At 41.8% G+C, this 13,218-nt stretch overlaps 1 protein-coding gene across 6 annotated transcripts in view; it reads left to right on the top strand.

Moving 5' to 3' along the window:
• Nucleotides 1–13,218, top strand: part of MAP2K5 (mitogen-activated protein kinase kinase 5) — a 107,686-nt gene that overhangs the window by 15,895 nt on the left and 78,573 nt on the right. For all 6 annotated transcript variants that reach the window (XM_015873308.2, XM_085515201.1, XM_015873306.3 and 3 more), the window contains 4 exons: nucleotides 274–314; nucleotides 1,012–1,079; nucleotides 2,480–2,528; nucleotides 7,087–7,151. In XM_015873308.2, coding sequence (XP_015728794.2) covers nucleotides 274–314; nucleotides 1,012–1,079; nucleotides 2,480–2,528; nucleotides 7,087–7,151 — 223 coding nt within the window. The remainder of the gene's footprint in view (nucleotides 1–273; nucleotides 315–1,011; nucleotides 1,080–2,479; nucleotides 2,529–7,086; nucleotides 7,152–13,218) is intronic.

The following is a 13,218-nucleotide window of genomic DNA, read 5'->3' as shown; positions in this document are numbered from 1 at the left end:
TAATCCAACGGTTCTCTGAATTTTGATGTGTTTTAAGCAGAAATTAGAATTTATATTACATGGTGTCAGAAAGCTCTTAGCATTTATAAATGCTCACTCCTGCAAGTTAAAAATCCTGGTTCGTAATTCCCACTCTGGGTCTTGGGAGGCACTTTTCAATCATTTCTCTCTGCTAATTTTGGTGTCACCCTCATTTCTTTTTAAAAGATTCATTTTGAGCAAATTTGTAAATGGCCCTGATGTGTTCTACAATTTAGTCAATTACTGTTTCAGCCTGCAAGCCTCCTGGGAAACGGAACATACATGGCCTGAAGGTACGAATTTCAATAATTGTTTCAGTAAAGTTAGATGGATTTGTAATGCTGTGTTCCACTTATTGAAATGTCAAATAAAACTGCACTTTCTTGAGCTCTGACAAGCAGATTTTTTGTGTGAGGGTGGGTGAGCGATTCATCTGCTGGGTGTTGGCTGCAATGTCCATATATACAGTTTTAATAAAGATGGAATTGCTGCTTGCTTTTTTTTTTTTCTTTAAAGCACTGTTGGTAAGGTTCTTATATTTTAATATTCAGTTTATTAACTGCTGGCTGCTGCTACTTCAAAGAGTTTGAAGCAAAAATAGCGTGTTTCATTTGTTGTCAGTGATGTAAGGGAACGTGGGGCCCACTGCAGGGCCATCTTTGGGGTTGTTTCAGCTCCATAGCGACTGCTCCTCGAATACAGAGCACTGCCAACGTATTGATGGATCCCTCTGTTTTTATGAATAAATGGTGGGCATCCCATCTCTTTCTGTTTTACCTGACTGTGTAGGGGAGCAGGATTGTGTTTTGTGGTCCGTGGGTTGTACAGCCTGCTAACCTACATACAGGCAAGACCTCAACCATCGGCATGCCTAGCAACAAGCTAATTAACCTTCGCAGTGAAATGAGAAATTCATGGCAAATTACAGGTTAATTAGAATAGTGTCCTCTGAACACAAACGACTGATAAAGATTCTTTCTCTGCCTGCAGGTAAATACACGAGCAGGGTCTGCTAATAATAGCAGTTCCTCAGTCTCGGATTCCCTTCCAAGCAATAGGTAAGAGTCAAGAATGGGAGCGTGTGTTTTGTTTTCTTTTATTATAACAAAATGGAACCTATGTACAGCATTCACCAGCCATAGGGTTGGTGTTGGGCAACTTTCTCTGTGTGACAAGTGGGCACACTGAAGCACAGTGGGGAAGGCAGAATTAATCTGTTGCTTCCCAAGGAAAGCAAATAGTGTCTATAGGAGTGTTCTGGACCGCAGTCCTTGTCCCAGCCCATCATACTGCTGCACTAAATAAAGCTGCATGCTGTCACTGCTGTGCTTTTGCTTTCAGCCCTTCCTGTACTTTGAGCTTGTTCTTAAAGTGCATTGAAAATGAGGCTTCTAGAAGGTTCTTGTCACCTTATTTGGTGGTTAATTGCCATTCCTTTTCTCAAACCTTCTGCACTATGAGTTTTGTTTTTGAAGTAATTGAAAGTCTCTCTTTGTTTCATGTTCACAAATTGTTAGTCATGAAAGATGACAAGATCAACTTATGTTTCCTTGGGAAACTTAATTTTTCTTTAAAGTAGTCGTGGGAACAAGAGGCCTATTAAAGAACAAAGCCACCAAATACGAAATCTGTGTTTTCAGTGTTCTTGTTAATAATGATCTGTGATCAAGACGTGTGTGTGTGCCTTTCAAGAATATATTATTTTGTACTTTTTTTTATATATACTTCAGTAGTAAGAGCAAAATGCCTCTTTGAGAGAAGTTTTGCAGAGGTGCTGCTCACAGGCAGCTTGGTGCATCAAATGCACATGGAGTGGAGATAGGAGCAGAGGAGAAGTGGTGCTCTGGGGTGAGCAGAAGCCATTTGAAGCCATGGGTAATTTTTGCAGCCAGCAGCGTGGCGTTTCCCTGGGGTTTGTTAGAGATCTCTCACTAGAAAATAAATACAGATTATTTTGACTAATTTAAGGCAGCTTCTCCTGAAAAATAAAGGGGTCTGCAGCAGCCGTGAGAGCTGGGCTGGATGCATGTGGCAGTGGGGACTGACCCCCTTTGTTTAGGGACTGAAATTAGTGAGGTTCTGAAACAAGGTAAGGCTCCTGGAGGCTGTGGGTGAGCCCCATGTTTGTTGTTGGTTTTGTGGGCATATCTTCCTTTTTTCCCTTTTTTTTTTTGTTTTGAGCTGATAGACAATGGGTTCTACCTCAAAGGCCGCTGCTGCCATGTATCTAAAAGCACTTGTTTGTTAAGGTGAAAAATATATTGGTTCTCTCAACTATTAATGTTCTTCCATTTCTACACGTACAGCATTGCTCAGCACTGCTAGTTAAATCTGCTCAGAATCCATAACCGTGGGCTTAAGCTGATGCCTTCTTTTCAGTGTGGTGTTGCTTCATCTTGTAGAGTGAAATGACACAGTCATTACAATTAACTGCTGCCTTTTTTTTTCTTTTCTGAAGCTTAAAAAAGTCTTCTGCGGAGCTGAAGAAGATCCTTGCTAACGGCCAGGTAGGTGCAGTGTGCTGGATCTTGGCTGCATGCACATCTTGTTGCTGCCTAATGCTGTGGTGACTGGCACCCTACAGTTAGGTGGAGGGATGCTTGCTGCTCATTAGTTGTAATACCTTCCTTTAATACAGAACTGGAGAGACTGTGAAAACCTTCATGGTATGAATGAGTTACGTGTCCTGGTTTACTTTGATTGGCATAGCAATTTGCTTCCCATTTCTCAAAATGTGCTAATCAGATTTAGCTCCGAATAGATTGAAGCTCCTCATACATGTTGCACTGCTGCCACAATTTCAGGGAGGAAAGTTAATCAATTTTGAATAACTAAGTCAACTGCAGGAGTGACCTTCGTATTTTTAGGGCAGTAGACACTTAAATATGGGTTCTTGCAAGGATGCTGTTGTGCCCTATTTGCAATCCTTTTATTCTGCAGCTTCTTTAAAAGTAACAAACAAGAACAACAACAAAACCGAAACTGTAGAATGCTGCCTTGTTACTTTCTCATCCTGCTCCAGGCGTTCGGGTGCTGGCAGCCAGAAGTGAAAGGTTTAATGTAAAAGTTGATGGGCAGGGGAATGTCTTGGGCAAACGGAGCATCGTTTCTTACTCATTTTGAACCGAGTGCCTGGACAGGGTCACATAGTGCAGTGACTTTAAATATACACCATTAAATTAAACTACCTTAGAAGAATCCCACATTCTTCAGTAGCAACATAAATATGTTTTAATGTTTGTCATAGTGAAAGCCCTTTGATAGCCTTGGAGGCAGGCACCTGTCCATTGCGATCAAGCTTGCCTATTAGGCTCTATTGACTGAGACATCTGTGTCACTGCAAATAAAAGACTCTTATTGATTTTCTTAACTGCTGTTCACTTCCCCTCCATGTTTCGAAGGCTGAAATCTTAATTATCTCAGATGCGTATTCAGTGCCTTCACACAATGACCTCTCCAAGCCTCATTGGCATTTCATGAATCAAGTAGTTGTAGTTGAGCGTGTCAAGAAGATAAAGGCTGGTCTTCACGCTTGTCCTTCAGTATCACCTGTAACATTGTGGTCTAATAGATGAGAGTGCCCCTTTAAAATGTGAATCTAACAGCCCCGAATTGCAGCCTTGCCTGCATCCTTTGAGCACAGCTTAGAAGTGCATTTTCAAGCCTGTCAGTGTTCCTTATGTGTGCAGATATGGTTTAATATTCACAGATTTTTTTTTGATTTTTTTTTTTTCTGGGTGGATTTATTAATGTTCCTAAACTATAGCTGAAGAACGTAATTCTGTGGCTAACTTAAAATAATGCAAGTACCAGCGTGCTTCTGTGCTTTTAAAATGGGATGTGGTGGTTACTCCTATATCATATCTCCTGCCTGAGATATTATTCGAAACTAGAAATACTGAACATGAGTAAAAGCTGTTTTCCTGTGGTTGTGTCCATGAGCTGAATTTGGCATTTAACTTGCTCCGAGCAACAGAGATGAGTGTGTTTTGTGCCCTGCAATAGACTGTACTGATTTCTTTCCTGTGCAGTAGAATTTGAGAAAGATAGAAAGGAACCAAAAATCTTACATAAGAAGTTGCTTAAACCCAAAGAAAATCCAGAGCAAGTCTTCATCTTTTATTTAGGCTGCTCTGCACACAAGAGAGATTGTGTTATGTTCTGCAGAATTTGGTCACCGATCTGTAAGTGGGAATAGGTTTCTAGTTATAAGCTTAACTTCTCCTCCTTCGGGGGATTACGTCACGCTTATCGTTACTTAAATATGGCTTGGGCTGTTATTTTTTATTATTTTTTGTCAGTTTATGCTTTCAGGCATTCATAATGCTGTCCCTCTCGTAGTTTCCATTTAGGTTTAATAAGGAATTCATATTAATCATTAAAAGAAGGGGACATGATTCTTCAAGATAATCAAATATTGACAGGTTAGAAATAGCTTTCTGCCCAGGTTCATTGATATAGGTGATGTGATATAAATATTTATTTCTTTTCTGTCACTCAGAGTAAATGCCACCAATTGATTCAGCATTGATATAGTGTCAACAGTTCATAAGAAACATTTGACTGGCTCATGTTTTCCGATTAGTCTCTGCTCTATAAAGTGGGATTTACTAAATCTCTTCAATTGTCTGCTCATAGAGTGTGACTGCTTTCTGAAACCATTATTGCTTCGATTCTAAAGCGAAGGTATGGCTACAGGACTTTGCCTCTGTCGGCCTCTACATGTAAAATAAGGATTAATTGAGCATTTTGCTTTTAATGATTTACAAGAGACTGACGCTGATTTCTTTCAAAAACATCAGGCATAAACGAGGGGTGTTTTGTTGCTGATCCGTAATTGGAGTCTGGTTTGCTTTTCCATTAATTCCATTAATATTGGCATCCAATCAAACTTGATTTTGCAGCTTTAATATTCCAGCCCATGCCGTCGAGTTCATTGCTGTTATGTTATCATTTTGTGATTGAGAGTCCGGTTTTCCCAGTCAAATAAATAAATCACGGCACGTTTTTGGCACCTTTATTTGAGCCAGTAAATCACAGTTTCTCTCTGCTCCTTGTGCTGCTGGGGGCTCACAGCACCTTCCCCATTGCCCAGTTCTTTGTGCTGAGCCCCAGAAGGAAATGCTCTTTCTTCCCGTTCAGCAAGAAGGAGGAGAAACGAGAACACACTTTATGTCTCTCGTTCTGCTCAGTTTATTGCTTGTAACTTGCATGGCTACAAAAAAAATACTTCTTTTTCCCCCAAGAAGCAAAGATCCAAGTGTGCTCGTAGCATGGTGGATTCATTTGATTCTCCTAAGAGTTTTGTTTGTGAGAATGTAGCCGTGAATGTAGAAGAAAACTGTTTGTTGCTACTTCCAAAACTGGAGTATTAAAGCTCTCCTACTTAGGAGAGCAGAAAGCCTTAAACACCAAAACATGCTTTAAATTAATAGGTATAGCAGCCTGAGAGGAGTTATTATTAGAACAAGGGACCCTTGTATGTATTCTTCACATATTTCAAACTCCATTCGTGAATTACTCTTTGTTATGAAGTATTTTAACCTTGGCATTTCAGTGGGCAGGTTCAGACTGTTTGAAGGTACCTGGCCCATGCTTAACCACAGATAGGTAATAATGCAGGGTTTACTTCAGCTGTGAGCTATTTCTATTTCTCTCAGAACTCAGAGGCTTTGCCTCACTGGAAGAAATGCATTACAGAAAGTGTTTCTTGTGGGAAACAAGCAGGTTCTGTTCTGAGACTGAACAAATAGAATACAAGTTTTGAAGCTCAGCTTTCCTGTCCTTAAAAGATGCTGTTTTAAATCAACTAAATATTCCATTTCTACTGCTAAGGTGTGCTGAGTTCCAACTGGGGCATTTCAGCTCAGTGCCACCACTTATTCCAGCTGAAGCCTGGGCAAAGTTCCTCTTATCTCACTGACATCGTACAGGAGTTGTATCATTGGGTTTTCTGTTGGGTGCCTTTTAACACCCATAAACTGCAGGAATTCTTCAGGCAGCATTGCCAACGTTTAACTCAGTATTCTGAAAAACATGACTTAAGCAAGTAAATTAATGATTTGGTCACAGATTGCAGCGGAAATACCAATTTACAATGGGCAGTGCCCGGTTTTCTGCAGTGAGAAGGCTGTAGAGGAGATCTTGGAACAGAGAACACATGTAGCACAGAATTTATTCTGCTTTAAGGGTCTCTTTTTAGTAGGCATGTGCATTACAGAAACATCTTCAGTGATTGTTTTGTAGTGCCATTTAGCATTATAGCTCTATTTATGTGTAACAAGGTCGAACTTGGATCTTCATATGAATCTCTGGACTGTTCAGGTGGTGTTGGTAAGCTTTTGTGAAAATACATAGCAGAAAAGTCACAAATTCCAGCATTTCCAATGTGTGGTGCTCATACCTGGCTATTGCTTGAAGAACTGAGGACGCTGCCGTACCTGGAAAGGTATCCCAGTGAGCAGAGACCAAAGCAAGTGGTTTGTTTTATATCTCAAGGAAAATTACTTTTTATTGGATAGTATTTAAAGACTGTTCTTGCTTCCTCATATTTGCATTAGTTAGGTGAGTCAGTTGTAATGTAAATTAATCACTGCGAAGTAATCCTGCTGGCAGAGCTGTCCTTCAGTTAGTATCAATTATGCTGATTCCAGAATAAATCAGGAACTTTTCTAGCCATGCTTAAGATGACAGTTTTTCTGTTGGATTGTTTCCATTCACCTCCAACTTTGGCTTTGGTTATGTGCTGTTCTGGAGACCCTTTTCCTATCAGTTATCTGTGACCTGACCCTCTTCAGCTATATTATATCATTCCATTTTGACACCTTTTATCAAACTTTAATGAAATGACCCAGGCAAACAAATTGTCATTAAACTTTCCATCACTTTGTCCCTTGGTATCGTCTTTTATAAATTGGACAGCAAATGTTGTATTGATCTTCTCGTTCTTGCAGCTGAACTTGAAATGACCCAGACTGCTTGTTGTTTATGGCCTAGAGTTGCTTTTCCTTGACATTTCCATCCACAGCATGACATCTCTTTTGTTTTTCTTTCTTTCTTGTGGAGATGAATGAACAAGACATACGGTATCGAGACATCCTCGGTCATGGCAATGGAGGCACGGTCTACAAGTGAGTGTTCAATTTCATTTAACGTGTTTGAAAATAAAATGTAAGTGCTTTTCTTTTCCCCCTTTCTTTCCCCCCATTCATGTATGCAGTGAGATGTAGGTGGGCCATTACTGCCGTGCAGAAAAGATTATAAAAGAAATTCTTAATATAAACTTCTTAAGAATTCTCTTTACATATTTACAAGGTATCTGCTTTTGGGCGCCGTGAGGGCTGGTGCATTTTTATTATCTTTTTAATGCTTAGCTTGGAATCCCTCCTGGGTAACAAGTTAATGGTTCACAAGTGGAACTTGAAATGTCCTGAAGCATAATGAATTGCCTTTGGTATTTGCAGTGCCATTACTCTTGCTGGCTCACCACGCCCTGTGCAGCCCGGCGCTGAGTGACACCAGTGGGACATGGTGACACTATGGCTGTGCCTCTTTCCAGCAGTTCTAAATTAGTAAATACCCCACTCGCTGTTGCAGTGACTTCTCTCCCCTATGAGAAGCTTCACACGCAGGCTGATGAATACATTAAATGATCAGCTCCCCCAAATTTTGGTGGTGAAGCTTATACCCTGCAGCCAGTATTAATTTTAATATTGTAAAGATTATAATAGCAGAGAGAGAGTTTTCTCGACAGGAAAGTCTTTCTCATGCATAGTGCAAAGTTTAAACTACATAATGTAATATCTGGTACTTAATAGTCTGCAGTGGTGTATGAAAAATATTCCGCTAGGAATTAAGAAATCCATACTTTGTATGAAAGCCCTGAGGGAGTAATAAAGGTTTCCTCCGGAGAGCTATTTACCATATACAGTAACCCAGCATCCCATTAGGATTTTGTTTATACCTTATACATTCTAACTTTGATATTAACGTCTTCTAAAAAATGTTTTAAAAGCTACGGTGCATTTAGCTTAATTTGTGATGGGCTGCCAGCATAATAAACAACCCGCCCGGGTCTGCCTGCAGAACTTCTAACAGAAGTGGACTTTGTTAACCTCGAAGGGACAGCAGGAGTGTTTGAAGGGACTCTTCAGGAATTAGGTTAGACTTGAAGCTCATTCACCTTCTCTTGGGGAAGGATATTCCTAGACCAAGCAACTAGCACAAACAGGCTTCTTTTCTTTGTGATAACATTTGGAGTTGGACTCAGTCATCCTTATGGGTCTCTTCCAACTTGGAATATTCTATGGTTCCATGATTGCACAGCTCAGCCAGTGATGCCTTGATGTTTTCTGGCTTGGGGAAGGTTCCTCCCCATCCCCATCCACTGCTGCAGCTCCAGCTGTGGGTGGGAGTGGGAGAAGCATGGCCCAGGGGGGCTGTGTTCGCTGGAGGAGACACCTGAGGCCCATGTAGGGAAAAGAAGTAGCCCACAAAGGGGGGGCCCCTCTTACATCATTGCCAAATTTTGTATGACTTTCTGTAGCTACTTAGCTGAAATAGGAGTTAGCAGTATGAAACAGTGAGCAGCATTCTCTCCAGTGTAGGTACCGTCCTTCGCAGCTCCAGGGAATGGGCACCATTTTTGTATGAATCATTTGCACGTTCCCAAAGCCTGAACTTTTTTCTTTGCGATGCAAATAGTATGAAATATTTACATTCTCCTGTTTCCTTCCCCAATCTGGGCTGCTCCAAAGCTTTGTGTTCCTCTCGAGCCTTCCCATATTTGTTTCTTGCTGTGTTGAAGAGTTGCACCAGGTGACTCTTATATCGCGGAATAGCTGGCAGTTGCCATTTCTACAGGAGCTGCCATTCCCCACACTATGTGAAAAAGCAGGTAGAGCATCTCCCATTGTAGCAATCCCCCTTGGAATGGGGAGCCCATTTTCCTGGCTGAAGGAGCAGCTGTGCTACACAAGCCAATAGGAAATTGCAAAATGGAATATGTACAGGTAGCTGGATTGCACTACTCATAGAGAGCAGCCTGCTTATATTTTATTCCAGTAAATCAATGAACATTTGTCAAATAAAATTAATTGCAAACGTTTGGCTGTTTTCCTCTTCCAGTGTTCCTCGCTGTCGGTTTGTTTCAGAAGAGGCTGCGTGTAGTATTGATTGGAACCTAAAGAATGGCTGTGTGCATGTAGCATCTTTTTCTTTCTCCCCTTTCTTTCTTCCCAGCTCTTTATACTAAGTCATATCCATTATGGCAATGATGTATTATCCGCACTCAGCAAACAAGATAGCGTGTCGCAGGTTGCTGAGCAAAAATTTTCAGCCTCTCTTTCCACATGAATTAACTACTGTTGAAATAGTTTATTGAGATTGAAGTATTGATCACTTTTCGTGCCAACCTTGGCTTAAGTGGGGAGAGGAGAGGTATTTTTGTTCTCTTTGGAAGACGCTATGTTTAGTTAGAAAATTTGTTTCATTTGTTTGGGTTCTTTACAGCTGCAACTGTTTTATTGCTTGGAGAAGAGGTGTCTTAGCTTTATTTTTATGACAGCATAATTATACTTTAGAAATACACTTGATTACTGTGTGTAGCGAAATTGTTCCAGTATATTGGCTCGGCCGATATTGCTATACAAACAACTTTTCAGTCAATTGAGCCTGGTAAAAAATCAATACTTTATAGCAATATTTCTAGTGAGAACTTGCTGAATCTGAATGTTTTTCCTTTTCTGAAAGGAGAAGGGATTCTTATAGTTCTTTGACCTCTTTTTCCCCAGGATTTTGGTACAGTATTATCTTAATTGAGGAATGATGACAGAATCATGGAATGTACCCTGTCAAGAAAGTGGTGAAGCAGCAAAGGCAGGAATCACCCCAGAACCCTTCTCCACTGCTTCCCATAATTGCAGTTTATTGGCACTGGGATTTCCAGTTTCTCTGGAGCGCTGTAGGTTGGTGCTGTGGGTTCCCTGCACAACCTGACAACTTTGCAGCAGACCTTCCAATTTTTTATCAGCTCATTCCTAGAAATTGGTGGGATGGAGGATGTATGTTCTGGGCTGCCTCACAGCAGAAGTCCCATAGCAGTGCACTTGGGGTATTAAATTGCTTCTTTAGAGAAAATAATTAACGGGCATACCAAAAGGCATTTGAAGTCTGTACTTCTCAGCAGCATCCTTCAGATCCACTGTTGGCTGCAGAGCTCTGAGAGACTCCTTTTTTTGGTAAGATTCTTCCTTTACTTCAATGAAAGGATGTTTCTGATGTGATACGTGTGTGCTACGTCAAATTGCTCAGAAGAAGAAGTACGTAGCTGTGTGTGTTTTGCACCTAAGTGTTAGGCAGTAGATCATGAGCAGATAGTTACGGTTGGATCTGCCATGTTAGAGACTTCCAGAGCATCGCTATTTATAAACAAGCAAGAGGAATATTTTTCTTATCTCATTTTCAAGTGTTTGCTTTGTAATTGTAGGTAATGAGAAAGAAGATTTTCTTAGAGAATAGTGTAGAGGTTTGTGCACCTGGTATTGCTTTTTAAAGACGTATTGTGTATGGAATGTAGGAATGGTATGTAAGTATTCTGGGCTCTGTTAGTGAAGTCTTAAAGAGCAGCAAGCTCTTGTACTGTAATAAACGTAAAGTCCCAATGATGCTGTAATTAATTTGAGGTTATCTAGAATCTGGAAGAGAGGGAAGAAGAGGAGAGAATGAGTTCTCATCTTAGCAGAATGCTCTTAAACCAGACGGCTTCACTTTAAGCTGAATGATTGGAGGAGAAGCGGCTGCTGCTGATGTGCAGCCCGAAAAAGTGGCATAGCCAGGGAAAGAGTAGATAGATGGGGAACTTAATTTGTTCGAGTCATTTACTTGAGTGCTTCTGTTGCTAGGTTGAGTTGTGCATTCCAACATATGCCTGTATCTTCATTCTATCTCAGCCAACCTCGGGGTGCCCCATTAGCACGTTAAAGATTGCGAGTGTCGAGACAGCTGGGATGTGGATCTCCTGCCTGACAGCCTGCGAGCGGTGCTGCTTGAGCACGGCAGAGCCGTTAGTGAGGAGCAGCTCTGTGTGCTGGGATGGCTGGGATTTATTGTCGTCTTGAGGAGTTGTGGCTCTGTGAGGTTTGCTGGCTTGTCCCAGGGCTTCCAGTGCACAAGGCTGCCATGAAGGAGCTCCTGCCAGAAGCTCACTGCAGTACAGCTCAAACCTCAGCAGAGCCCTTTTCTTCTTGTAGCTCCCTCTTGTTCTTCCCAGCTTCCATTCACTTCTGGTTTTCTGTTGGAATCCTCAATGCTGTGATAATGTCATAGAATCACTGAGGTTGGAAGAGACCTCTGAGGTCATCCAGTCCAACCATCCACCCATCACCGATGTTTCCCACTAACCCGTGTCCCTCAGTACAACATCTAAATGTTCCTTGAACATCTCCAGGGTTGGTGACTCCACTCCCTCCGTGGGCAGCCCATTCCTGACCACTCTTACAGAGAAGCTGCCATTTCCTCTCATCCTTCGCCCCATCTTAAGACACTTTAATTCTCAGAGTTTTCAGTGCTGTTTGCAGAAAGGACCTCATTGTCTGCATCCAGCGAGGTAAGCAGAGACTCAAGCTGATATTTCTCTGGGTAGCAGAGCAGTGACCAAACCCACCTCTGCAGCCGTGCCCAAAGCATTGGGCTCTGTCTGTGTGCCACCAGCATTGCCCTGCGCAGCGCTGCCGAGTGGCTCTGCAAGGGGAAGGATGGAAAGGTAAAACGTCCTCATTTGTGCTCAGCACATCTGTCTGCACCTCACAGCTCCCTGCAGTCCTGTGCTACAGCTGCGGAGGCATTTTCATTTAGTTCCTTCCCCAAATTACATTCATTTGCTGCTCCTCGTGGTTATTTCGTTTTATTTTTAGCACTGTGGCAATCATAGCTCGGCTCAGTTAGAAATAATCTGTGGCATTTCTGCATGTTGTCACTGCAGTTTAAACAAGACTGACCAGCGATTGCTGGGCACTTGTTTCTCCTGACCCCGGCCACCACTTGCCTGCCTCATAAAATCTGTTATGCACAAAAGTGCGTAAAATGAAGATAAAGTGCCTCCTTCAAGCCTGACAAAAACCATTCCTTTGCAGAATGGTAGCTGCAGTGAAAGTAAATAAATGAATGGACAGCAATCACAGCCTAGTTGATGAAACTGTTCAATTAAAGCACAGGCATTTACATGGTGTAATTTCCCTAAATTGCCAATGAGCCCCTTTAGACACAACCAGTGTTCAAATTGATTTCAGCATTGATTTTGGCTGAAGCTGATAAATTTCTGCTTGTTAGTTAAAGTAATTTTGCAGAAGACTTTGTGCTGTGGTATTGAAGTGTTCATTTAGCTGATGGTTAAAAGAGGAGTTATTTACAGAGGGTTCTACTGTTGTTCTGAGATGGGACAATTCCCCGATCATCTTTTTACTTTTAATTTTTTAAGCTTCAGTATGCAATCAATAGGTTATTGAAACTGATTAAAATGTATCCAGCCAGCTGCCTATGGCTGTTTAATTAGAAACTGGATGATTCTTAAATTAAAGTCGGTTTGTTTGCATTGTGTGGCTGTAGCTTGGAAGAGAAGGCAAAGAGTAACCCTCAAGTTTGCCCTCGGTGGTGTTGCAGGAGGCACTGGGTGAGTGCAGTGCGATTCTCATCGCAGATAGCCTTCATTTAGGCAATATCGGCTGTTTCTTGGTTAAAAATGGCCATCTGCTCCTGGAACACAGCTGAGACCTTCCTGGGGTAGGGCTGTAGCCCCTGCTCGGGGTCTTTGTGTGATGCTGTGAATTGTGGTGGAGGTGATGGTGTTTTTTTCTGGATACTTTGTTCCACACTCCATTGCTCTGGGTCCTAAAGAGCAGAATGGAAGGGCAGCCATTTCCTGGATATGTTGTTGGTCTATTGTTGTAATTAATGCTTCCGTGCAACCTTCCTACCTGAAAGTGAACTGTGGTGTGAAGAAAAAAGCTATTTCAGGCATTACTATGAATCGTGGGGTCTTGGAATGGCTTGGGCTGGAAGGGACCAACTGCTAAATCAGACACCGGATGGGGTTGCCATCCAGCCTGACCTTGAATGTCTCCAGGAATGGGGAATCTGCAGCTCTTTGGGCTTACCTGGAAACCTTTGGCTCCTTGTCACAGTTCTCTCTTCCCATGTTGG

Source organism: Coturnix japonica, chromosome 14, assembly GCF_054131305.1.
Source record: "Coturnix japonica strain WE chromosome 14, WE-NBRP24, whole genome shotgun sequence".
NCBI classification, from domain to species: domain Eukaryota; kingdom Metazoa; phylum Chordata; class Aves; order Galliformes; family Phasianidae; genus Coturnix; species Coturnix japonica.
This window is presented reverse-complemented; position numbering and strand designations above follow the sequence as displayed.